This window comes from Eleutherodactylus coqui, chromosome 9 (assembly GCF_035609145.1).
Source record: "Eleutherodactylus coqui strain aEleCoq1 chromosome 9, aEleCoq1.hap1, whole genome shotgun sequence".
Classification (NCBI taxonomy): domain Eukaryota; kingdom Metazoa; phylum Chordata; class Amphibia; order Anura; family Eleutherodactylidae; genus Eleutherodactylus; species Eleutherodactylus coqui.
In genome coordinates this window covers 130,922,205-130,948,577 of record NC_089845.1, presented here as the reverse complement: position 1 = coordinate 130,948,577, position 26,373 = coordinate 130,922,205, and the positions used below count along the sequence as shown (strand labels likewise).

The 26,373-nt window shown below is 43.2% G+C and overlaps 1 protein-coding gene across 1 annotated transcript; it reads right to left on the bottom strand.

Annotated features, from left to right (window-relative positions):
- Positions 1–465: 465 nt before the first annotated feature.
- TNFRSF11B (TNF receptor superfamily member 11b) lies at positions 466–26,373 on the bottom strand. The gene is made up of 5 exons (XM_066578518.1): positions 26,304–26,373; positions 9,755–10,112; positions 7,207–7,389; positions 4,228–4,443; positions 466–1,182 (listed from the first exon to the last, which is right to left on the bottom strand). The coding sequence occupies exons 1-5, from the start codon at positions 26,334–26,336 to the stop codon at positions 806–808; spliced, it is 1,167 nt and encodes a 388-aa protein (XP_066434615.1). The 5' UTR covers positions 26,337–26,373; the 3' UTR covers positions 466–805.

Here is a 26,373-nt window from a genome sequence, read left to right as displayed (position 1 = left end):
GGGAGTTAAGGTTAAAGGGGTTGTCCACCTGTAAACTGGTGGATGGCTGTTTCTCAGGACAGGTCATCAATAGTAGAATATGAGGGTGAACTGCCTGAGACCTCCGCCAATAAACTGTCCACCAGTTTGTGCGTTCAGCTGATTTCAGACTGCTTTGTTCTGACTGCAGTGACCAGACTTGGTATTACAGGGCAAGTTCTCATTGCTTCCATTCACTTCAATAGGAACTTTGCTTGTAATACTAAACCTGGCCACTGCAGTTGGAATGGAGTTGTCTGCTTCCTGTAGAAATCAGCTCGGTGCATGAGTGCATTGGCCCAGAGAACAGTGATCATTGAGGGTCCTACGTGACACCCCCCCACCAAACTACTATGGATGACCTACCCTGAGAAAAGCCATCAACAGCTTCCAACTGGACAAGCTCTTTAAATTATGGTTAAAATTAGAAAATGTCCTACACGTCTCTCTGAAAAACAGATAATTTCACTATTAAATTAGCATAAATAGAATAGTTCTACCATTTACAGTGGTCTTGATGACCATAACATAGAGACATATTACATACACATATGGACACCTGTAGACCAGATGTTACAGAAGCAATACTGAGCCAACCATTGGTCTCCACCAATACCATCAATGTGTCCAAAGGGAACATAAATAATTCTTTACGAGAACATATATAGTAAAAATACTTCCATAAATAAAGCTTATACAGCAGGTACCAGAATAAGACTTCAGTTCCAAGGAGAGGAAAAGGGATGAAATGGTCAGTAGATACAAGGCCATTTCTTTATATTATCAGTCATAACAATGTTTCCAACTTTACTGGTTGTGTTTGGTTACCATTAATCTCCAGAATGATTTTCTGGTACAGACTGTACATGGCATCTCCAGTTAGAAATTCTCCCAGTTTCTTCATCCTCTTACGTAATACTTTTGTGAGTTGGCCCATTTTTAGCTGTTTGAGCACCTCTAATGTGTTCCCTTTGTTTTTATTCCTCCACAGACTAAGAAGCTTGATTAGTTGCTTGGGTCCCTCACATGTCTTCAAGGTTTTTTCAATATCTTCTGGCTTTACATGCTTTCTTGGTAAACTCTGCATTAAGGCCATTATGTTTTTGCTCGTCAGATTTAGGGGTCCAAGAAGGTTAAAAACTCTCCTTTCACACACCTTTAAATCTGGAAGAAGAGAAAAAAGGTTTTATGTCTAGTTATGATATTCAACCAAATGATAATATATCTGTTATCTACATTATATAGCAACGGTTCATGTATACACTGATTGGCTGTAATTGATTAACTTCATCCTATGTGATCGAGCCACTTCCTATCAGCTATAGTTGACATATAGTTATTGTCATATAGTCACCTATGTCTCTGAGGGAGCCAGGATGTCAGTGCTATGTGTAAATTTCAATAGTGTGGGGCAGCCTGCATTATCCAATAGTATGGGTAAAACTAATGGTGCTGTAAGCCTGCATGGTGCACTACACATACTTGTGGTAATGGCACCCTATATAAGCTTTATCTGTGTGCAAATATAGTGCTAAGCAACCCCCCCCCCTCCAATACGTCATGGGTGTGTGAGTGGTTGTCTATTTTTTTTTTTTTTGCACGTTACCTCCCCTCAAATGGCATTTTCCTTCTGCATGTTGCTGGGAAATAGTCTTTGTACCTGCCCTGTATGAGAAGTAGCTGAAAATCTGGCACAAGGCGCAGCTCTCCAAAAATGAAGTAACAGTTGGAGAGCAAACATCAACTTTTTATTGGATAAAAGCTTAGAACCAGCAAAAAAAAAAAAAAGAAAACTCGTTTCAAAGGAACAATCACTTCTTCAGTTAAGCAGGGATAGAACACAACAGGCTATTGAATGGATTCCTAGTTGTCCCTTTTAGCCGACAAGACGGAACACTGCCGATGGGGGAATCAAGTGCTTCAGGGAACAGGAGCTTCTTCCCATGCTGCAAATCCAGCTCTCACCCAGAGGAGAAGCCCCTGTTCCTGGACGCTGTTGATTCCCCCACCAGTAGTGTTCCACCATGTTGACTAATAGGCACAACTAAGAATCCATTCAATAGCCTGTTGTGTTCTATCCAAGCTAAACTAAAGAAGTGGCTCTGCCTTGAAACACATTTTTCTGATGGTTCTAAGCTTTCATCCAATAAAAAGTATTATTTGCTCTTCAACTGTTACTTCATTTTGGAGAGTTGCACCTTGTGCCAGATTTTTAGCTACTTCTCATACTTTGCATGAGCTGTTACAGACAGGTTTCTAACTGGCTGGCAGCACTTCTCTATATGCATGTTAACCACAAGTGCACCAAGGGCATATGTTCTTAGCCAACCAAGAGGTACCACCACTGGGTTGCTCCACTCTCTCCTTTTCAGCATTCGCACTTGTACCCTTGTAGCAGTAAGTACGGACAATTTTTGGTGATTTTTGTGTGGATTTTATCTTGGTGAATTGTTTAGAGCTCTATCTTAGTTTCTTTCCCTAACTCTACATTTATAGTACATGCAAGCTTGGCTGAGCTGAATGTGCACGTGTATGGGGATTGGGATAGACTGTGTTTGGCCAACAACTCTAATGTGTATGGGTAGCCTGAGACTAATGACACACCACCATATTTCGGCTGCATTTTTTGCATCCACAATACAGACAAGTTCTGGCCTGTCTGCATTTCTCCCGATCAAAACTCCAAGAAGCATAGATACCTGTGATGCTCTAAGTTTGAGTCAGGAGACCACGGTCTAACCAGGACACATACTACAGAAGCAAAAACCCGAGGAAAATATGGCGGTGTGTCATCGGCCTTAGGGTTACAACTAATGATGCTGTCCTGCTGCAATGATGGGGTTTCAATAGCCTCCATATAGCACAATATTGGAAACTGGTAACTGTCCAATCAATTCCTAAATATCTACTTTTGTAACGAGTGACCAACCCTTACATACTCTACTAATAAAGCCTAGTACTTATGGTTGAAACATATCTGGAACTAACTTTTAAGGATTGACTCGTGTTAATAAGGGTACAGTATTATTGATTCACCCTTATTGGGGAAGGAAGTTGAGGTGAAACCTGTTGACCAAACTATCATATGTTGTTGTTAGTCATTTATTTGTTCACGACCCTCGGTGACCCTAAAGGCGAGCTCCCTCCATGTTTTTCGGTTTTGCACTGTTTCTTTCAGTTGTGTGAAATCCATGCTAGTATCAGCTTTGACGGTATCAGCCATCGTGTCCTTTGGCGGACGGATCTTCTTTTGCCACTGATCTGCCCAAGCAATATAGATATTTCAAGCGACTTTGCTCGCATTACATGGCCAAAATACGTGAGTCTGAGTCCTGAATCCAGTCATCTTGTCCTCCAGTGATATATTGGGTCTTCTACGATTCAGGACTTCTCTGTTTGTTACTCTTGCTGTCCAGGCTATACACAGCAGCTTCCGCTAGCACCACAGGTCAAACGCATAAATCCTCCTTCTATTGGCTTTTTTCGCAGTCCAGTTTTCACATCCATACATAGCTGTGTGTGGATATGAAACTATCATATACAACTTTTCTACGTGATAGTTAGGAGTCTGTTGGGTGGGACTCCCACCAGTCATTAGAATAAAGGAGATTCTATGACATATAGTTGGTAGATCTCAAGAACATAAAGGTCTTTTAATAGGTCTCTCATTGAAATCAATTTGATTGTAGCCTTCATTCTTGTGTTGGGAGGAGTCCCAGCTTATTAAAATCACAGACAAAAATTAGCATTTACCTTAAAGGGACCGTCCTTTTTACAATCAATTAATATAGAATGTCAGAATAGCTTTATTCAATCCTTTCTGCAACGGAATCAGGCCAGAAGCTATTGGCCGATCTTGGTGTTAATCATGGCTAAGGAGGTTGTCACATCATTCAAACTATACTTCCCTGCAGTGGTGATATGGGAAGAAGTGGTAGTCTGAGACTGTGTTGATGTCTGTTATAGACAGCAGGACAGTCTAGTAAATAGAGTGGGTGGTGACAGCTAGTTACGTCACTCACCACTGTCTGGCTGTCCACCTCATTCTGTAGTTCCATTTCATGGGAGTCCCATAATGACTGTCTAGTCACAGGACTGGAAGGTGATCCACAGAGTGCTATAACTCTCAGCAATCTGTAAACAGTGGACGGGAATGGAAATTTTCGTGCTGCGGAGTATGTTGGCGTTATGGAATATCACTAATATTACCTTTGATCAGAGGTGTGAAGGAATCATCTGCTTTGCTTTGACTTTTGTATAATTTAAACAAGTAGAAAGGTTGTTCCTCTGCATTATACGTTTCCTGTATTTTATTTATTTGCTTGAATGTCAGAGATGTACTAGAAAATCTTTCAATGAGAGTCATTATCCAGTTCTCTGGGGGCGCTGGAAACCGAAATAAGGCCTCTTCACAAAGTGTAACATCTATGGAGAGACATGCAAACAACATATTATTCAGAAGTATAAAGTAGCAACAACTACTATAATAATATAGTCTATGTACAAGAACATAACTACTATAATACTGCCCCCTATGTACAAGAACATAACTACTATAATACTACCCCCTATGTACAAGAATATAACTAGTATAATACTGCCCCCCTATGTACAAGAATATAACTACTATAATACTGCCCCCTATGTACAAGAACATAACTACTATAATACTGCCCCCTATGTACAAGAACATAACTACTATAATACTACCCCCTATGTACAAGAATATAACTGCTATAATACTGCTCCCTATGTACAAGAATATAACTGCTAAATAACTACCCCCTATGTACAAGAATATAACTGCTATAATACTGCCCCCTATGTACAAGAATATAACTACTATAATACTGCTCCCTATGTACAAGAACATAACTACTATAATACTGCCCCCTATGTACAAGAATATAACTACTATAATACTGCCTCCTATGTACAAGAATATAACTACTATAATACTGCCCCCTATGTGCAAGAATATAACTACTATAATACTATCCCTTATGTACAAGAATATAACTGCTATAATACTGCCCCCTATGTACAAGAATATAACTACTATAATACTGCTCCCTATGTACAAGAATATAACTACTAGAATACTGCCCGCTATGTACAAGGATATAACTACTATAATACTGTCTCCTATGTACAAGAATATAACTACTATAATACTGCCTCATATGTACAAGAATATAACTACTATAATACTGCCTCCTATGTACAAGGATATAACTACTATAATACTGCCTCCTATGTACAAGAATATAACTACTATAATACTGTCCGCTATGTACCAGAATATAACTACTATAATACTGCTCCCTATGTACAAGAATATAACTGCTATAATACTACTATGTACAAGAATATAACTGCTATAATACTACTATGTACAAGAATATAACTGCTATAATACTGCCCCCCTATGTACAAGAATATAACTACTATAATACTTCCCCTATGTACAAGAATATAACTACTATAATACTTCCCCTATGTACAAGAATATAGCTACTATAATACTGCCTCCAATGTACAAGAATATATAAACTTTAATACTGCCCCCTATGTACAAGAATATAACTACTATAATACTGCTCCCTATGTACAAGAATATAACTGCTATAATACTGCCCCCTATGTACAAGAATATAACTACTATAATACTTCCCCCTGTGTACAAGAATATAGCTACTATAATACTGCCTCCAATGTACAACAATATATAAACTTTAATACTGCCCCCTATGTACAAGAATATAACTACTATAATACTTCCCCTATGTACAAGAATATAACTACTATGATACTGCCTCCTATGTACAAGAATATAACTACTAGAATACTGTCCGCTATGTACAAGGATATAACTACTATAATACTGTCTCCTATGTACAAGGATATAACTACTATAATACTGCCTCATATGTACAAGAATATAACTACTATAATACTGCCTCCTATGTACAAGGATATAACTACTATAATACTGATTCCTATGTACAAAAATATAACTACAATAATACTGCTCCTATGTGCAAGAATATAACTACTAAAATACTGCTCCTATGTACAAGGATATAACTACTATTATACTGTCTCCTATGTACAAGAATATAACTACTATAATACTGCCTCATATGTACAAGAATATAACTACTATAATACTGCCTCCTATGTACAAGGATATAACTACTATAATACTGCCTCCTATGTACAAGGATATAACTACTATAATACTGCCCCCTATGTACAAGAATATAACTGCTATAATACTACTCCTATGTACAAGAATATAACTGCTATAATACTGCTCCCTATGTACAAGAATATAACTGCCATAATACTGCCCCCTATGTACAAGAATATAACTGCTATAATACTGCCCCCTATGTACAAGAATATAACTACTATAATACTTCCCCCTATGTACAAGAATATAGCTACTACAATACTGCCTCCAAAGTACAACACTATATAAATAGAGATGAGCGAACGTACTCGGATAGGCACTACTCGTCCGAGTAATGTGCCTTATCCGAGTACCTCCCCGCTCGTGCAGAAAGGTTCGGGAGCTGCCGCTGCTGACAGGTGAGTCGCAGCGGGGAGCGGGGCAGAGCGGGCGGGAGAGAAGGAGAGAAAGATCTCCCCTCCGTTCCTCCCCGCTCTCCCCTGCAGCTCCCCGCTCTGTTCCGGCACCCGAACCTTTCTGCACGAGCGGGGAGGTACTCGGATAAGGCACATTACTCGGACGAGTAGTGCCTATCCGAGTACGTTCGCTCATCTCTATATATAAACTTTAATACTGCCCCCTATGTACAAGAATATAACTACTCTAATACTTCCCCTATGTACAAGAGTATAACTTCTATGATACTGCCTCCTATGTACAAGAATATATCTACTATAATACTGCCCCCTATGTACAAGAATATAACTACTATAATACTGCCCCCTATGTACAAGAATAGAACTACTATAATACTGCCCCTATGTACAAGAATAGAACTACTATAATACTGCCCCCTATGTACAAGAATAGAACTACTATAATACTGCCCCCTATGTTCAAGAATAGAACTACTATAATACTGCCCCCTATGTTCAAGAATAGAACTACTATAATACTGCCCCCTATATACAAGAATAGAACTAGAGTAATACATCAGTTTATAGTTGTTTTACCTATTTCACATAAGGTGGATCCTTCTTTACACACTGCGTCACGTGTCGAGCTTCCTTTGTACAGCACTTTACGACCCAGCATTTTGCAGTTAGTTTGCTTTTGGCATGAAGCTGTGGATGAAGTTAGATTCGAGAACATCCCCTTCGGACATTCACCACAAATTGTGTCACTGTCAGGAGTGCCTGAAAACACAGAAATAGTCAAATCAAAGACTGCAGAGAAATATCTTAATATTATTAAAGGGAACTGTCACACTGAGCACGCATGGGCATTGGGCATGCCAACTGGCCAATCAGCCTTAAGTTTATATATTTTTATTCCAGCTCCTCCTCTCAGAGGATGCCAGTTATACTTAAATCTGAAGGTGGTTCTGGTCCTGACAGCGGCTCTTTGTCCTGACCCGCATCTTAATTAGCATAAATCTGTTGGCAAGGAATGATTTATTTATCTGAGGTGTTTGACATCTTGTTCCCGACACTCTGGTGGGTCATTATTTATTGTGTGTCATCGTTCCTTGCTATTGTTTCCTATCAACCTCCAGGGAAAGTCAGGCTCCTGACATGGAGTTGCCCTCATAAGGGTGACAGCTTTACTTACAGGTAGGGTCTACTGGTATCAAAAGGTTTAGGGTCGGTTCCTGCATATTCCCGGTTTTGTATTTTCTTCTACATTTTTGTGTTATTTATATTTATACTAGTCTACATATACTTGTTCTTCTTGGATGCAACAAATACATCCAGGTTGGACGTAACACGATGAGTACAAAGATGAAACAACCCACATAAAAGTAGATCTGTTAGCCTAGTTTATATCTTCCATGTTATAATGCATATCTCCGTTCTCATCTGTTTATCTGGTTAATGTTCTGTAAGTGCTGAAACATTTCCCTCCGTTACACCCAGGTTCACAGCGTATAATTATATCCAGCCCAAACCCCCAAACTACACGGCAAATGGAAAATATATTTCGCCCGCCGCACCAAAGTGCGCACTGTTGAGTTACGGTCTGTATAAATATGCAGGATTTTGATTCTGGCTCTTGCTGGTATAATATAAAACCACTTTTAAGCAATCAGCCTGTGTGAAATAGCTTCAGATTCCTGCCAGGTTATGTTACGCTGTTGTGCTGGGCACAGACGACTGTGGCGTTCCACAGGGATGGCATACCCTGTCTGTTCATTTTAACATTACTTCTAGTGAAAGCTCTTTTTATTACTCTACAGAGCTCCAGAATCCAATGACCCTGAACTCACATCACGCCTCTATTAAAGGGGTTGTGTGAGATTAGGGGGAAAAAAAAACAACTTTCTTTCTGAAACAGCGCCACTCTTGCCCATGGGCTGTGTATGGTATTGCACCTCAGCTTATTTCTAAGGAATGTGACAAAAAACAATAGTGGAATTGAATGTTTGGTATGAAGATATTATCTCATAGAAACAATATTTCTAGCCTTACTCTTACATATGATGGTGCACTGTGCAGCACAGGGCCGTAGATCGAGCTTCTGCAGCTCCGCACTTTATATCGCACCATAGAGCCTTGTGCACATGGCTTTTCTACAGTAGATCTACTAATTTTTAGTATTTTACTAATATTTGAATTTTACAAAATAGCACAGATGTTTTTGTCCGCTGCTCATTTTCTTTGAAAACTTGGCAGACCTCATCCAAACTTCTCCCAGACTTTCATTAGTAGCATTTGTGACATCAGGTCTGACAGAGAGGGCTACAGGTGGCCATACACCTTAGATTTATTTCAGCCAAATGCAATTCCCACCAACTCTGTTATACACATGCATACTTGGATTGGATATTCGACCCGATCCACTGAAATCAGACAGTTTGGCCAACTGACTTTAAATTTGTGTGGAAACTTTAAGCATTTTCTTTAGCAAGAAGTGTGAACCTTTGAAATAATTTGTCCAATTTCTTTTAATGTGGTGGCATTACCTATTGACTAAGGAAGCCAAGAAACACAGACTGCCCATTTGGTATGCCTTTCAGACTACTATGGATATGAACATGGACCCATTGAGCCATGTTCAACTGCTATTCATGTGGATTCCTTCTGAACTTTGGCCTTCAAGTTCTTGATGGAATATTTGCTGCTACTACCATGGTCATATCCTACTGGCTGGTATGCTTTGGTTTCTACCACAGATTAACCTGTTTAGAACCAGACACAGTAAATATACAGCCCTGTTCCTGGGCTTAAAGCCCAGCCACATGTAAAATTACGGTGGGGATTTAAGCCTCCTGTCTCTGCAATCAATCAGAGACAGAATGGGTTGTCAGCTGTTAGTCACAGCTGATAACCCAGAGGAGGAGGGTTTTTAACCTTTTCTGCCTTCTCCTTCCCCGAATACACAGCCAGCCCCTGCTCACAAGGACAACGATCAACATACGAATGCTATTATTTCATGATTGGACCAAATATGTAGCTACTATCATGTCAAAAAATTTGAAACCGAGCCTCCTGGAATATGCTGTAGGAGTGGAACCGCCGGGTATATAAGCTAGTGGGTAATACCGTAAAAATGAGTACACACCTTGTTGTAGCACTCCATAACCAGGTTGGCATTCCTTGTGAGGTGAGCAGAACTCTATATCCAGAAAAAAGCCATCCATGCACTCACATATCCTGCTTGTGGTGCTACTACACTCTTGTTTGACAAACTGAAGCTCCTTACAGACTGCACTGCAGTACTGACAGTCCTTGTGGGAGCTCCATTCCTCACTAAAATAATTGAAAGGGCAAGGGGCACACTCCGTTGTCTTCTCAGTTGTGCAGTCCTGTCTTACAAAAGTCCCTGGTGGACACTGGTCACATTGCAACTCAAGAAGCGTGTGAGGATCATAATGAGTATATGTTGGAGAATTTCCAAAGGTAATACTGACATGGAACACCTATAACAAAAATGACAAAATTAGACAATTAATTTATTTATATGCAAATGTCACAAAGATTTCATAGTCATCGATAACTTAAAACTCAGCTTTAACTGAATATTGTCTTAACCAACTTTTCCTTATAAGCAATGGCAGATTATAATTATGGCGAATGGGCAACTATCTTGGACCCAAGGTTCCAGGGGGCCCATGGCCATCCCATTGCCCCATTATAATCTACACTGCTAACTGAGAGGAAGGAGCTAAACTCCTTACTACACTCACAGCCTTCCCTCCTGTCCAGAGATCTCACAGAGCCACAGCAGGACATCATCACTCCTCCCCAGCTACAGTACTCAGAATAGAGTGAGTGCCAGGGAGAGGATTTATGACCTCCTGCTGTGTAGCTGTGAGATTGCCGGGAAGGAAGGCTGTAATGGCCCTTTTACAGGGGTCGACTGTCTTTCAAACAACTGCACGGGTGCTGACGTCACCGCTAAGGTCGCCTGTTCTCGTTCAGAGTGTTTACACAGAAAGACTTGCCGCTGGATCGCGGGCTTCTCGTCCGCTTCCTGCTCATTGCTTCACCTACTATGGGAAGCACTGAGCGGGGAGCATTAACATGGGATGAAAAGGCAGCAATCAATGAGGTTTTTTAAGCTGACTGAAAAGTCAGCTTAGCAAACTGCAAACAAATAGTGAGTGATTTTTGGGGATTTACACTAAACGCATTTTGAGCAATAATTGTTACGCGTAAATGGGCCTTTAGAGTAGTAAAGAGTTTAACCCTTTATTTTCTTTACAGCTGGAGGTTTATCAGGAGGGCCACTCTACCATGAGCCACAGAGGAACCCTATACTATTTGGAGTATAGAGAGGGCCCTTGCACTAATTGGGGTTATTATTACTAATTGGGGCTGCAGACAGCGTGCTATTATTAAGTGGGGGCACCCAAGGGGTCCTATTTCTAATTGGAGTGACAGAGGGTCATATTACTTTGTGGCACCACAGAGGGTCACATTACTAAGTGGGTCCACAGCAGGAACATTACTACTATGGGGGGCACTAAAACATGGATGAGGGGTTGCAATGGCCAGATAGTGAGAGTGTGCGGAGGCAAGTCATAGCTGAAAAAAGATCTGCATGGTGGATAAGGGCCCAGAGAAAAGAAAAACGGATATGGACGATTCCAAACAGAGACAACGTCACCTTAGATCCTTGGAGAATATTCTATCGGTAAAGTGAGCGTTGCGTGTGATGGGGGGGGAGGTGGGGGGCACAAGTTGTGTGAACAGCATGAGGCTTATGTTCCCCGCTGCTCATATAGTTTCCTTTCCAAGGGTCAGAGATTGTCGTACGAAGAACATATAGGAGAATTTGGTCCAGCAATCACAGTGATAGACTAAGGATCTCACCTGTTGTCTTATTGTGGCACTAGAAGTCTACAGGGCCCTTCTGTATGTCTTTTAAAGGGGTTCTGTCGTTAAAAAAAATTCTATACCTACCTATTCCTCCTCAGGCAGTCTCCTTACCAGATCTTCACCTCGCCAATCTTCTCCTGGCTCCTCCAGTCCCCCTGGGTCACCTCACCTCCTCTTCTTCCGGTGACAAAGCATACATTGCCGGCATTTTCCTTCCTGCCGGTCAGTGTACGCAGTCACTAGTGACGTAGCATTCACTGCCTAGCAGGGAATGCCAAAAACTTAGCAGTCGGTTTTTGTACGCATGCGCCGGGTATTGCCGCTGGTCTTCATATAATATGTATAGCGGCGAGCCCCTACGCCTGCACACTAAAGCAGGCAGCCGAGGATCGGCATTCCCTGCTAGGCAGTGAAGGCTACGTCACTAGTGACTGGGCACACTGACCTGCAGGAAGGAGAATGCCGGCAATGTACGCTTCATCACCGGAAGAAGTGGTGATGTGACCCAGGATATTGGATGAGCCAGGAGAGGATTGGTAAGGTGAAGATCTGGTAAGAAGACTGCCTGGCGAAGAGTAAGTACAGAATTTAAAAAAAAAACAGAACCCCTTTAAGCACAGAAGCATGATATTCAACATGCCTAATCCTTCTTTCCCCCGACATCTGCCATTGGGGAGAGACGGAATAATGCCATACATATTCGATCGGCCAACATTCATCTAATGTGTATGGCCACCTATGGTTTGTGGCAGTAGCCAGAACAATGACAGTGGTAAGAAAATTACAAATACTGCATTTCATTTTATTAACCTATCTTCTGCACTCGTCTGGAGATTTGGGAAGTTTTTGCTTTATGAAGTGTCTCTTGTTCTAGTATAATACATGTTATGTTGCAGAACCTACCAGCCCCATCCACGTATATACATAAAGAGGAAGTGCTGCTCTTTGCATAAACAGTACATGTCATTTTCTAACTTTGTTAATATTTACATAGTAACGTATGTATGGCCGAAAAAAGACATAAGTCAATCCAGTTCAGGCTATTACTACCTCATGTTGGTCCAGAGGAAGTCAAAAAACCCCAATGAGGTAGAAGCCAATTTTCCCCATTTAAGGAAAAAATTCCTTCTTGAATCTAATCATTATTGGCCTTCAAAATGTGGATATTTAAGTTTAATAAGCTGTGAGATCAGCTATCAATCATTGGTTTTAGTGCTGGTTGTGAGTATTTTACTAGCTAATGCTTGGCCTCATGTCCACGGGCCCGCATGGTTTCCCCTTGAAGAAACCTGCAGCAAATTCCACCGGGTCCGCAGAAATGAGGTCAGAAAATACATAATACTCACCTGTCCGGACGCTGCAGGGCTCTCCTCCGTGCAGGCTGGATCTTCTTTCTTGTGCACGGCGGATGCGCAGCACGCGTTGTGCAGTTGTTTTTTTCTTTTAACTCCTGCTTTCCCACGGTCCACAGCGCGGAACGGAAGCCGCAGGAGCTGTCCGTGCGGAGTGCACAAAAATGGAGCATGCTGCAGTTGTTTTCCAGCACATGCAATCCGCACGACGGGGCAAAATGACATCCGCGGGTATTTAATTACTTGCGGGTGCCCAATGATTCCCTAAGAGCACGGATCGCACATGCGGGAGACCCGCGTGGATTTAATAAATCTATTTTTCCTATGGACATTGGGCCTTAATCCCTAAGGCTAATTTAGCACCTCCTTTAAGTTCCCATCCAGGCTTCCTTTCCATGGTTTGGTTCCTTGTGACATGCCAAAATCAGAATTTGGACGAAAACCTTGGAGGCTCCATAGGCTGCCATTTCTGAAATCTAGACCAAAGCTGCAAGCTTTTGCCTCTGTTTCTGCAGGTTTCCACTCGTCTGTAAGTAGTGAAGTTAAGTGCATTACTACTACTTACTGCAATCAAATAGAAACCTGTTAAAACAGAAACCAAAGCTGGCATCTTTTGTCTGCGTTTTACTAATAGTAACCTATGGTGCCATCCAAGGTTCCGTCTGGATGGCATTTAAGTGTGTTGGATGTGAAACTTGTTGAAAACAGGCAAGGTGGAGGAGTAGGTGCTCTTCTCTCTCTGCAATGCACCTTCCAGGTCATCTCCCCCGTTTCCTCACCCATTTTCCCATCATTTGAGGTAGATACACTACGACTTTTTTGTCCACTGTCCATGCGAGTAACAGTTATCTACCACCAACCAGGTCCTCCCCACCTGTTTCTGGATCATTGTGCCACCTGACTTCCCCACTTCCTATCCTGTAAAATCCCAACCCTCATTTTAAGTGACTTTATCATCCCAACCAATGACTCGATCTCCCCATCTGCCTCTCAGCTTCTATCGCTCACCTCCTCCCTTAGTCTTTCACAACTCACAGCCTCTCCCACTCACAGAGATGGCAATATTCTTGATCTGGTCTTCCTTCGTCTCTGCTTCCCACTTCACTAACTCCCCTCTCTCGCTCTTGGACCATAATTTCTTCTCTTTTTCTCTCAAGCTCCCTAGCACCTCTCCGGACCCTCCTACCTACCGTATGTACAGGAACCTTCAGGCCGTTCACACCCAAATCTTTGCTGAGTCTATACAGTCTTCTCTCTCCCCCATCTCTCTGTTCTTCTGCCCCAACCTGGCTGCTGCACATTACAACACCGTTCTTAAACAGGCCCTGGATGAATGGATGAAGCAGTACCCCTCGTGACCCAAGCCATCCGATGTAGACCTTGGCAACCCTGGCTCACACGTCAAACGTGCTTCATCTGGTGGTGCTCTAGGTGTGCTGAACGGCTGTGGAGAAAGTCGCAAACATCCGCAGACTTTCTCCACTTCAAATTCATGCTCAGAACCTACAACCTAGCCCTCCACCATGCAAAACAAGTCTACTTCACCTCTCTCGTCTACTCACAACCCTATACAACTCTATAACACTTTTCACGCCCTTCTCAGCCCTAAACTGCAATCCCCTGTGATGGATCTCAATGCCAAAGAGTTGGCTGCTTACTTCAAAAAGAAAATCAACGACATCCAGCAGGAAATAATCTCCCAATCCCAGACCAGCCCTGACCCTGGTTTCGTCAGTACTGCATCTAGCTCCTGCTCACTCTCTGTACTCAGACCAATGATGGAGGAAGATGTCTCCAGATTGCTTCCCTCTGCTCTCCCCACCACCTGCACTAGCGACCCTCTTCTCTCATACCTCCTTTGGACCCTTTTCCTGGTCGTCATCGCCCACCATAACACTATATTTAACCTCCCTCTGATCTCTGGCCTTTCCCCCTCCTAATTCAAACATGCCATCATATCCCCACTGCTAAAGAAACCAACTCTTGACTCGACCAATGCTGCCAACTACAGAACCATCTCAAATATCCCATTCATCTCCAAACAATTAGAACACCTGGTTTACTCCCGCCTTATAAGCTATCTATCAGAAAACTATCTTCTTGAACCCCTACATTTCGGCTTCCGCTCTCTACACCAGACAGAAACCGTCCTTACAAAAGTGTCAAATGATCTCCTAACAGCCAAAAAGAAGGATGACTACTCCCTGCTGATCCTTTTCAATCTCTCCACCGCGTTTGACACTGTTGACAAACTCCTCAGTATTCTTCGCTCCATTGGACTAAAAAGCAATGCTCTCTCCTAGTTCTTCCACCTATCTGACCGCTCCTTCAGCATATCCTTTGCTGGCTCTACCTCCCCTCCTCTTCCCCTTGCTGTTGGGGTCCCTCAGGGCACGGTCCTCGGCCCCCTCCTCTTCTTTCATCTACACAGCCCCTATTGGACAAACCATCAGGATTTTTGGCTTTCAGTACCATCTCTATGCTGACAACACTCAGTTATACACCTCCTCTCGTGACATCACAGCACGATTCCTCCAGAATGCCATTGACTGTCTGTCCGCTGTCTCTAACACTATGTCCTCTCTATTTCTAAAACTGAACCTCTCAAAAACTAACCTACTGGTGTTTCCGCCCTCTACTAACTGACCTCATCCTGACATCTCCATCTCAGTGTGTGGCACCACCATAACTCCCAGACAGCACGCCCACTGCCTTGGGGTTATATTAGACTCCAATCTCTCTTTCACCCCTTATATCCAATCTCCCGCCTGAACGTGTCACCTGCACCTCAAGAACATTGCAAGAATCCACCCCTTTATCACTGTGGGCATGCTAAAAATGCTCACTGTTACCCTTATCCACTCTCAGTTCGATTATTGCAACTTGCTGCTGATTGGCCTTTTCTGCACCAGACTCTTTCCCCTCCAATCCATCCTGAATGCGGCAGCCAGGCTCATCTTCCTGTCCAGCTGCTACTTAGATGCCTCTGCCCTTTGCCAGTCACTACACTGGCTGCCTATCAAATATAGAATTCAATTCAAACTCACTACCTTCATCACCACCACCCAGGCCGTACTCTCTGCTCCGCTAATGAAATCACATTAAAACTATCCGGGCAATCCCTGACACACAAAACTTCAGGCGTGCTCTAAAATTGCACCTCTTCAGGGAGGCATACCATATCTCCTAAACCAAACCCCTCTTTACTCCACCAGATAACATGTCCTACTGATTGTAATCCCTGCCAGCCGCTATCAACCACTCTATGTAGTCATACCGATTCAGCCACCAAACAGCTAAATGTCTGACCATTGTCTATGTGTATAGCATCCCACACTCTCCACCTCGCCATATGTGCACATCTCTAGCCCTTTACCTTCTGTATCACCCCATTACTTATAGTTTGTAAGCTTGTTGGAGCAGGACCCTCTCCCCTACTGTTTCCTTCAATCGATTACTACATGTAACCGTGGTTTTTGTCTCTTTTTTTTTTGTATCTGTTCTTCCCTGCTTGTAAGCGCTTCAGAATATGTTGTCACTATATAAATAAAGATTATTATTATTATCTCCTGTGCATTTGGGTCAAAAAGCAGAAAAGCCACAACTAAGAAAGAAATGGCTGAAAGGGGTTTCAGTTGTAGGACTGTACTACCCATGTCAACTACCAGTCCAGTACCGTACGCTGAGAAAGTTGAGCGATTGTTGCAGAAGCAAAACTTCTTCCAGAGAGACGAAAACAACACCACTTGCTGCTGTTACTTCTGTCTGTTGAGTTATGGACTTATTGAAGCAATATTTTAATCCTTTAGGGTAGTCCCTAATTAGAACATGTATGCCAAGCCTGTATATGCCAATCAGCCATCTGTGGTGCTTGCTAGGAAATGTGAGACTGCCTCCAAACTGGTAACAGTTATATTTTGCCATAATAGCTGACTGAGGACATGAGGCACCCACTTCTGTACCTATTCCCTGCCAAAGAAGTGCCACCCATCCTGATAGTACCACTTCAGGAGATCAAGTCACTACTACCATATATACTCCTTGTCAAAGAAAATCCCACCCTAGAAGATGTTGTCTTGTTGCTGCAAAACTCACAACAAAGTGTGATTGTTCTCAGTGAGAGAAACCAAGTAATCTTGTAGATATGATACCTTTTAATGGCTAACAAAAATACATGATGTTACAGCAAGATTTGGGTCTTCTATCAACCCCTCATCAGGCTAAAATGAAACTGGTTTGGGTGGGGCACATATATAATATACAAACGCAGAGAGGACACCTCCTCTTGATTGAAATACAAATGTTCACACACAGAAATTTGAGACAGTTTTCCACTCAAAACAACAAACAAACTGAGCTGAGACATAAATACTTAATCAGTCCACTGAGCTCAGGAATATGACAGTTCTATGATGTGTCTTATCTTTCCTTCAACCTGCACATGGAAGGAGATGCAACACCACCTATTGGATGGCAACATTCTTACAAGTCAAGTTCTGAATTTTTATGAAGTTTAAAAATTTAAAAAAATGATTGGGAAGAGGACATTCCTTTTGACCGCCTTCAGACCTTTCATATTGTCCTCTTATGCAAGAATCCCAGGCTGAGGTTCATTCCATTCTTGAGGGTATCAAACATGGCCATAAATTTGTACTCCCAAATTCTTCTGCGGCACTGTGACTTGAAATTGCCCTTCAGTATGAAAACTCTCATCTGCTCTATGCTGTGTCCGTGTGGTGATGAGATCTCATCCTGGCTCTCAGTTTTTGTTCTGTTTTCCCAATATAAAGCCCCCCAACAGGACATTTACTGCATCGGATCAGGTACACCACATTGGATGTGGAACATATGAAAGCCCCAGGGATCTCATAGTCCTGCTGTGTGTTGGAGATCCGTATCCTGTCCGCAGTCAGTATATGTGAGTAGGTCTTGCAGCTCCTTACCTTAGAGGGATAAGTTCCTTTTTGTGTGTCAGAGGGCAAAGCACTCCTGATGATAAAGTTCCTCAAATTAGGAGGTTGCCTGTTACACAGGAGGGGACGGTCCGGGAATATGCTTTTCAGACAATCATCCTTGTGTAGGGTATGATGGAGTTTCTTTGCAGTCTACCTTAGTTCCTCTAGCTGTGAATTGTAGTTCGCTACTAGAGGTACACATCCATTGTTTTCTTTCTCCTTGTATTGGAGTAGTTGATTTCTGGGTATCCTGCAAAACTCGGCATTCAGTTACATCTCAGGCAGATATGTAAATGATTAGAGTTGTGGTGTGATTATGTAAGAGGCGGCTGCTTAGGTGCTCTGAAGCGACTCCCTGTCGTCTGCGTCAGAGTCACACCTCTTCGTGGTGTTATTGCGATTTTATTTATTTATTTAGTAATTCTTGACACCAGTGCTACATTAGTACAAAATGTTAAATGTGATGCAATTAGAAAATCACAAGAACAAGGGTTTAAAACATAATAACTTTCTTTGCCATTTCTTTGTTGATGTCAGTAGGATCATATATCAATGTACACATACAAGCCTTTCAGTAAAAGTGGGTATTCTCTTTACATGTTTGGAGTATCATTAACAGGAATAAGGTACATGGGGTTCTTCAGGTTACAGACAGATGATGTCTCGGTAACATATGGCAGTGCGGTTAGTTTCCCTTGGGCTGGTTTAATGGCTGTAATTAGGGCCCTCTCCTCACGGTAAAATGAATACTTCTGTGTTTTACCTCTCATGTCTATTCCACCTAGCAGGGACTCTCCTGTGACAGGCTGCAACTCTACTTTAGATATAACAACACTTCCAGTAGCTTCCGGCAGCTCCCTGACTGAAATCATGACAGGGATCTTTTTTCTCCTCATAATCCTAACTCACTCTCTATACACACTAACACTGTCCCTCTCTCTCTCTCTGATGGACACCCGAAGATTTTTACTATCTAGCTCTATCACTTGTCTGACTAACTCCTCTCAATTACACACATGGTCACACTGACTAACTTTGCACACTTTACTTTTCTGATCTCACTGAAATCTCTGACTGACTATCTTCTCACTATTACTGACACGACTCCTCTCCTACCTCTCTCTCTCTTCACTCCCCAGACCTGCACCATCAACTGCCTCCCAACTGTCACTCCACTGGCTTACAGCCAATCAGAGTTCAATCTGCCGGCAATCGAATCACAATTAACTGTCCCTCGGCAGATTACTAATACCTCTATTGTAGGGCAAATTAAGTATTGGTTAATCCCTGCTAGTTATACATGAACTGAGCGCCACCATTTAAAGGCAAAGTACTTTTGTAGGACCCATTCTTACCACTACAATTAGAGGAACGGTCTTATCACCTGTGGCCCTAAAAATGGTTCCACTCTTAGCCTATTAAAAGGCTCTCAGAGGCTACTTGTATGTAGTGACCTCTGTTTCCACTTGTGTAGAGCTTGTTGACCACTAGACAAGATTCTACAATGCAGAGAAGAGATGTCACCCCATTAACAGAGTCTGAGAGGGGCGCATTATAGAAATGCGAGATGCTGAACGGTCATATTGATGAATTGCCCACCATCTGGGCTATTATTACCTGACTGTTAGGACCAGTGGATGCATGAGGGCACGTACATAAGGCAACTGGGCACAGGACGCCCTAGACAGATCACCAGTAAAGAGGATCATCTGATTGTCTGAAAAGCATGAGCAACTTCAACTGTTTCATTGTCCATCATCCAGAGACAGGAGGCGCCATCATTACAGGCCGCTGTGTCTGTCGGAACCATTTTCAGGCATTTGGCTGAAAAACATTTGGTCTCACGATGCACATTACATGTACCGCCTCTGACACCCATCGCCTCCATTTGCAGTGGTGTAGTAAACAATAAAACTGGCCTGCTACAGAATGAAACCAGATTGACTTCAGTGACAATTCCAGATTTAGTTTGGGTAATGATGATGGCCATGTTTGTGTCTGGAGACGTAGGGGCGGGCGTCTCAATCCTGCCTTTGCTGTGGAGCGGCACACTGCCCCCTGCTAGTGTGATGGTCTGGGGGGTCCATCATATACGACAGTCAGTCACCCCTAGTAGTGGTACGAGGTACAATGACAGCTCAGTGATATGTTCAGGGCATCCTGCAGCCACATGGGTTCCTCTAATGGCGGCTTCCAAGAGGCTGCAGGATAATGCTCGGCCACACACACAAGGGGGTCACGGGAATGCCTCTATAACATTGCCTTCTGTGGCCTGCTCAGATTTATCACCAATAGAACATGCATGGGACCATCTGGGATGCCAACTTCGACAGACTATGAATTTGCACGATCTAGAGGGTCAGTTTCAGCAAATGTGGACCGACTGATTTTTTTTCTGACAATGAGTGTATAATGCCACATAGAAAAGGGCTAGCAGAGATGAGTTTTTTTAGCGCAGTTGAACCTGATCACTATGGTATTGCAATGCAGTTTTACATAGGATTGCTGGCAGGTCTACTAATCACAGTGCAAAAAGTAAAAGTTCTCTGACAATCAGACCTGATAAATCTGCTTCACTTCCTTTCCATTCATGTTAGTCTCTCCAAGGCAGGCTTCCCTACAAACCTCAGCTACAGTACGTTCCCTATGGGTCATTACTTCCTTTCATCCTCTGTAGGCGGCTGGCACATAAAAAGTTTGGTTTTACTTTGAATTTTACCATTAGCGGTTATACGTCAGACAGAAACTGTGAGTAAACAAACATACTCAATAAGACGCAAACAGCAATCTGTAGATTGTCACATTCCTTCCTTGCATTTCTACTGAACCTAGAAATAGCTCCTCTGATTCCTCACCCAGGTTTTCCACTCGATGGTTTTCCGCACCGCTTAATGTCAGCAGCCTGCCCTGTCTCTAATAAGTTCACAGTGTGACGCTTTAGCAACCGCAGGCATTAAACAAAAATACATCAGATCCTAACAAGGAATCATCAGAACTTATATTTTCCAGCAAGACCCTTAGCCTTCCCTGGGGCATACGTTAGGGGGTTATAAAGTTTGTGGGCAGGGACAGCTTAGCAAGATGGACATAATATACTGAATCTTTAATATTAAAGGGGTATTCCATAGAATAGCTGATAGATTGGAGGAGGTATGACCTTTGGATATAAAGGAGTAATTTGGCTGTAGAAAGTGACAGCAAAACATGGAGGCCCATCCGCCACATCTAGTCGAAGCTCATTGGATGGGTTTCTAACTCTATAGACACCTCACTTAGGTCAAAAAGCCTCCAAATGAATGGAAGAGCCAGATATCTGACTACATACTGTCACTGAAGCCCCTGGGACAGATGGGTGAATGGGGTGCATGACAAAAGTGTGGACAGCCACTCCCACACCAATGCACATGCAACAAAACACAAAGTCAGCACTTCCAACAAATAAATGTGAAGGTGCATCACAGCAATTATGGGGCTTAAGAAGCCGGAAGAGGCATAAGCTGCAAGCGTAACCTTTCCACTTGCTGATGGTCGGTCAAGGGCCTATGACCAGAGAGTCCAGAGTGGGATGGCATGAGTAGAGATGGCAGAGTGGGATGAAGCGCCTTGTCATTCTGATTTAGATATACATTGTCAGTATATATCCTTGTTAAAACCGAAACATGTAAGTAACTCGTTGCTTCCTTTATAGTGATACGAAGCCACACTTCATAATTAGTAAAATTTATTTGGTTAAAAACAGTCCTCCTCCGTTTCTGTCTGTCTGCTCGGCCATCACGTTACCTGCAACACGAGCGCTTACCCGTGGCCCATTACATAGGATAGCAAGAAGAATGGGACAGATGGGAATGTGACTGCAGGATCAGACTACACAGGACTTCTTTGTAGTCTGTAACCATGGAGACACATAGAACGGCATAGGAGCTGTAGATGCTGCGATATTTTTATTCAAGACTACAGTATTAGCAAAATTCTTTATTTTAGAAGCTTTGGTTGCAAATGTAGAAAAATCCTTAAAATGATTACTTGGAAATTGGGTTTTGTCCAGTGTTCCAGTACTTCCCAGTCTTACAGCTCCTAGTGCCCATACTTTGGTGATGTAATGGTGAATTGTATGGCACAAACCTGACCTGTGCACCCTTGTCGTCTATGCTGAGGACAGACCCAATGCACCAGGAGTTTTGTTGTATTTGGCTCTAAGAATTCACTAAACAGTATTCCTTACTGACCTTCATCCTATAGAAGAGTCTACATGAACACCTGATTTCGGGAAATTCCACATGTACACAACATAGTTTAACTGCCAATTGTTCCAACTCACTGAACCGACATTAAAATGTAAGGAGTGGAATAGTTTCTCACGAGGGGTATGGGACTGTTATGACTTTATGGCTTCTAGTGTGTTTTTTATAGGTTTTCTTTCTTTACAGAAGGCATTTGGAGGTAAGACGTGTGTTTTTATTGTGTGCATTCTGTGTGTTGTAGTTCCTCAGTGTGACAGAGACCAATGTTATGTTTCAGGGTGGGTGCAGTGGTTATGTCGCTGGGGCCTTTGCTTGTGTGTGGAGGCCAGCGGGTTGGGCAGGATGATCCAGTAGTAGTGCCCAGGGAACCAGCGGTAGTGTGATGCTGCAGACGGGTGGGGGCTCGGAACGGATAGCGTGTGTGCAACAGCCAGGGCTAATCCATTGTGACAGGAGCTACGGGCATCATGTATGTAATAGTACAGAGAAAGACGCCACCAACACAGCACTCGATGCAGGCTTCAAGGAAATTACACTGAGAACTACTGATCCCATCAGTTTACATTTGCAGTTCTGCTGGAGAACACTGTTATCTTGCTCTTAAAGGGGTTTTCCAAGGAAATACTATTGATGACCAATCCTCAGGAAAGGTCATCAATAGTTGATTGGCCGGAGTCTGGCATTTGGAACCCCAGATATATAGCTGGCATATAGAGCGAAAGTTGCTGCTCTGATCCCCCTGTAGAGGCTCGTGCTTGTAAATGCCTGCGCAACTCTAAGGGCTCCCACCCACTGGCGATATTTTCTCCACTGCGATGCAATTCTAAAGTTAAAGTCTCGCATCGCAGTGCGAGAAAAAAAAAAAAATCGGCATGACGCCGGGGATATCGCATCACGCTGACATATCGCCAGTCTTTTCAATGGGGCCAGCGGCAGCAGCGCTAGCCCCATTGAAAAGACATGGAGAATGCCGGGGACTTCTGCGACAGCTGTGACAGCTGTGGCAGGAGTCCCCGGCATTCTATTCCATTGCTTTCAATCGGATCGGCACAGCTGCCGATCCCATTGAAAGCACTGCTTTTGCAAGCCCCGTGAAATGATTATCGGGGAAGGGCTTGAAATATAATAATCATCAATAAGTGTGGAAAAAATAATCATCAATAAGTGTGGAAAAAAAAATAAATTATACTCACCTCTCCTGCTCTCAGCCGCGTCCTCCTGCTGGCTCCCCGACACTGCTACTGAGCTTTTCCAGCAGTCGGGGATTTAAAAATCCCCGCCTCCTGAAAGGGCTGTGCAGATTGGCTGAGGGCTCAGCCAATAGCAGCTACTGCTTAGCTATTGGCTGAGCGCTCAGCCAATCACACATAGCCCTTAGCTATTCATTCATGAATAGCTATATCTTATATGATATGAATGAATAGCTAAGAGCTATGTGTGATTGGCTGAGCACTCAGCCAATAGCTAAGCAGTAGCTGCTATTGGCTGAGCCCTCAGCCAATCTGCACAGCCCTTTCAGGAGGCGGGGATTTTTAAATCCCCGACTGCTGAAAGAGCTCAGTAGCAGTGCCGGGGAGCAAGCAGGAGGACGCGGCTGAGAGCAGGAGAGGTGAGTATAATTTTTTTTTTTCACACTTATTGATGATTATTGGGGAAGGGCTGAGCTATGCGAGAAAATCGCTGCGATATCGCTGCGACAGTCTTTTCAATGGGGCCAGCGGCAGCAGCGCTAGCCCCATTGAAAAGATATGGAGAATGCCGCGGAAGCTGTGGCAGAAGTCCGTGGTATGCTATCCCATTGCTATCCTATGCTATCCCATAGCAATATCTTAGCTATTCATGAATGAATAGCTAAGAGCTATCTGTCATTGGCTGAGCGCTCAGCCAATAGCTAAGCAGTAGCTGCTATTGGCTGAGCCCTCAGCCAATCTGCACAGCCCTTTCAGTAGGCGGGGATTTTTAAATCCCCGTCTGCTGAAAGTGCTGGACAGCAGTGCCGGGGAGCCAGCTGGAGCACGCGGCTGACAGCAGGAGAGGTGAGTAACTTTTAAATTATTTTTTTAACCACTTTTTTATGATTATCGGGGAAGGGATTATATTTCAAGCCCTTCCCCGATAATCATTCCGCAGGTCTTGCTGAAACCATTGATTTCAATGGGATCGGCAGCAGTGGCGATCCCATTGAAAGCAATAGAATAGAATGCCACGGACTTCTGCCACAGCTGTGACAGCTGTGGCAGAGGATTCCTTCATCCCTGCGGTCCCCACAGGGATGAAGGAAACTCCTGCCACAGCTGTCACAGCTGTGGCAGAAGTCCGCAGCATTCCCCCTATGCTTTCAATGGGGCTAGCGCTGCTGTCGCTAGCCCCATTGAAACCATTTGCGATATGCCGGTTCTGCGATGCAAGATTTTTCTCGTGCTCTCGCAGCGCAAGAAAGAAAATATCGCCAGTGGGTGGGAGCCCTAATTAAAATCATGGGCCTTCGAGTGAATGAGATTGAGCTGCTATACCAGGCACAGCCACTATACAATGTACAGTGCTCTGCCTGGTATGCAGTGAGGAGGCATGTTGATCAGCATGAGCCCCAGGTGGCGGACCCCCACTATTCTGATTTTGAGGACCTGTCATATTATTAGAATACTTTCACATATGCAATTCTAGTGATATAATTAAATTAGGTAATTGATTTATATGCAGTTCCCTAATATGAAAGACAAAGCTCACCACTTGCTCATGGAACTGGCTCCCTCAGCTTCACAATGGAGCACCAAGATGGCCACTCCAAACTCCATGGGAACTTTCTATTGAGAAGATGTCAGCACTATAAAAGGACAATTTCCCGCTGCACCGCAAGAGAGACTGCGGGGACTGTGTAAGTGAGCAGTGGTGCTGCTGGGGAGCTGAGCTGCAGTCTCGACTCACTCATGTGCATAGTCTCATAGGCTACTATGGGTCAACAATGACAGTCGAAGGAGCACAACCTTTGGGTGAGCACTGCAGCAATCAGTGTGGGTGGGGGCTCAGCACTTTAACCCTCACTGATCAAAACTTTTGACATATCATAAGTTTTTTTAAAAGTGCAGTTACTCCTTAGGCTGCCCGTCCACGGGCGTTGTGAAATCCCGCGGCGGATCTCTGCCGCCCGGAAGCAGATGGATCTTCACAATGAGTCTACCTGACAGATAGGCTCATCATAGAGAATGGAGGCAATTCGCAGCATGCTGCAATTTGCTGCCCGCGAGCAAAAAAAATCGCTATGATTCCCGCTCGTAGACATGGGGGCTGCACTTTCTATAGCAAAGCTATGGAAAGCGTGCACTGCGTTCCCCGTGTCCGAATTATCGCCGCGGGGAACACAATGCATAAACACCCATGGACAGGCAGCCTTAAGCTGTATTTATATCTAGCATCCAGTGAGATCGTTAGCTCTGCTACATTAAATCGGTATCCCAGTTTCAGCAAATACATTATTGTATACTGAGATAGCTTTCAAGATCTCTGCTTGCAGTCACTCACTAGGAACTTTCATTGCTTACTGCTGGGTGACAATATGTCCTGGTTATGTGATAGACACACAGGAAAGCACCTTGTTACAGGACACAACTCTAATGGTGCATTCACACAGATGAGTGCAATACCGGTCCGAGAAATTCTTTGCATTATCGCACTTGTGAACCTGTGACTTTAGCCTGCAATGCTTTGGCAAGAAAAGCACATTGCATCGCCGCACTTGCGATTTTCACTTGTGTTTTTCACGCACTTGAAAACCGTGTGATTTTTACCAGTAAAATAGTATCATACTTGCGTTTACATGCAAGTGTAATGCATTTTGTTTGCCCGCTATGTGGCTTCACTGCATGACAGATTAGTAAAAAAATAAGAGTTCCTATTAAATGACAGCAAGCAGAGATATTGAAAGCCACAAGGAATTAATGCCAAAAATATATTGGAAAATCGTGTAATTCTTCACTCTACACAGAATTATCATTTGCTGAAACCCTAATATCTCTGTAACAAACTCAGCTCTGCTATGTCTATGTCATGCTCTATCTATATGCTATACAAGTCACAATTCAAGCACAAGAACATAGAGAAGTATCCTTATCAATAAGCATAATCATCATCTACTTTACAATTAATACTCGTATCTCAACGTAACATGTGCAGTTCTTAAAAGCTGCCCTTGAGTAAAACCTCGGCAGCCGCAACGCAGCGCAGAAGTGACGGTGTGTACTCACCACCAGAAGCGTGCAGCTAATGAGCTTGTACATTGTGGTCTGTCTCCAAACCTCAGCTCCTGGGAGCGCA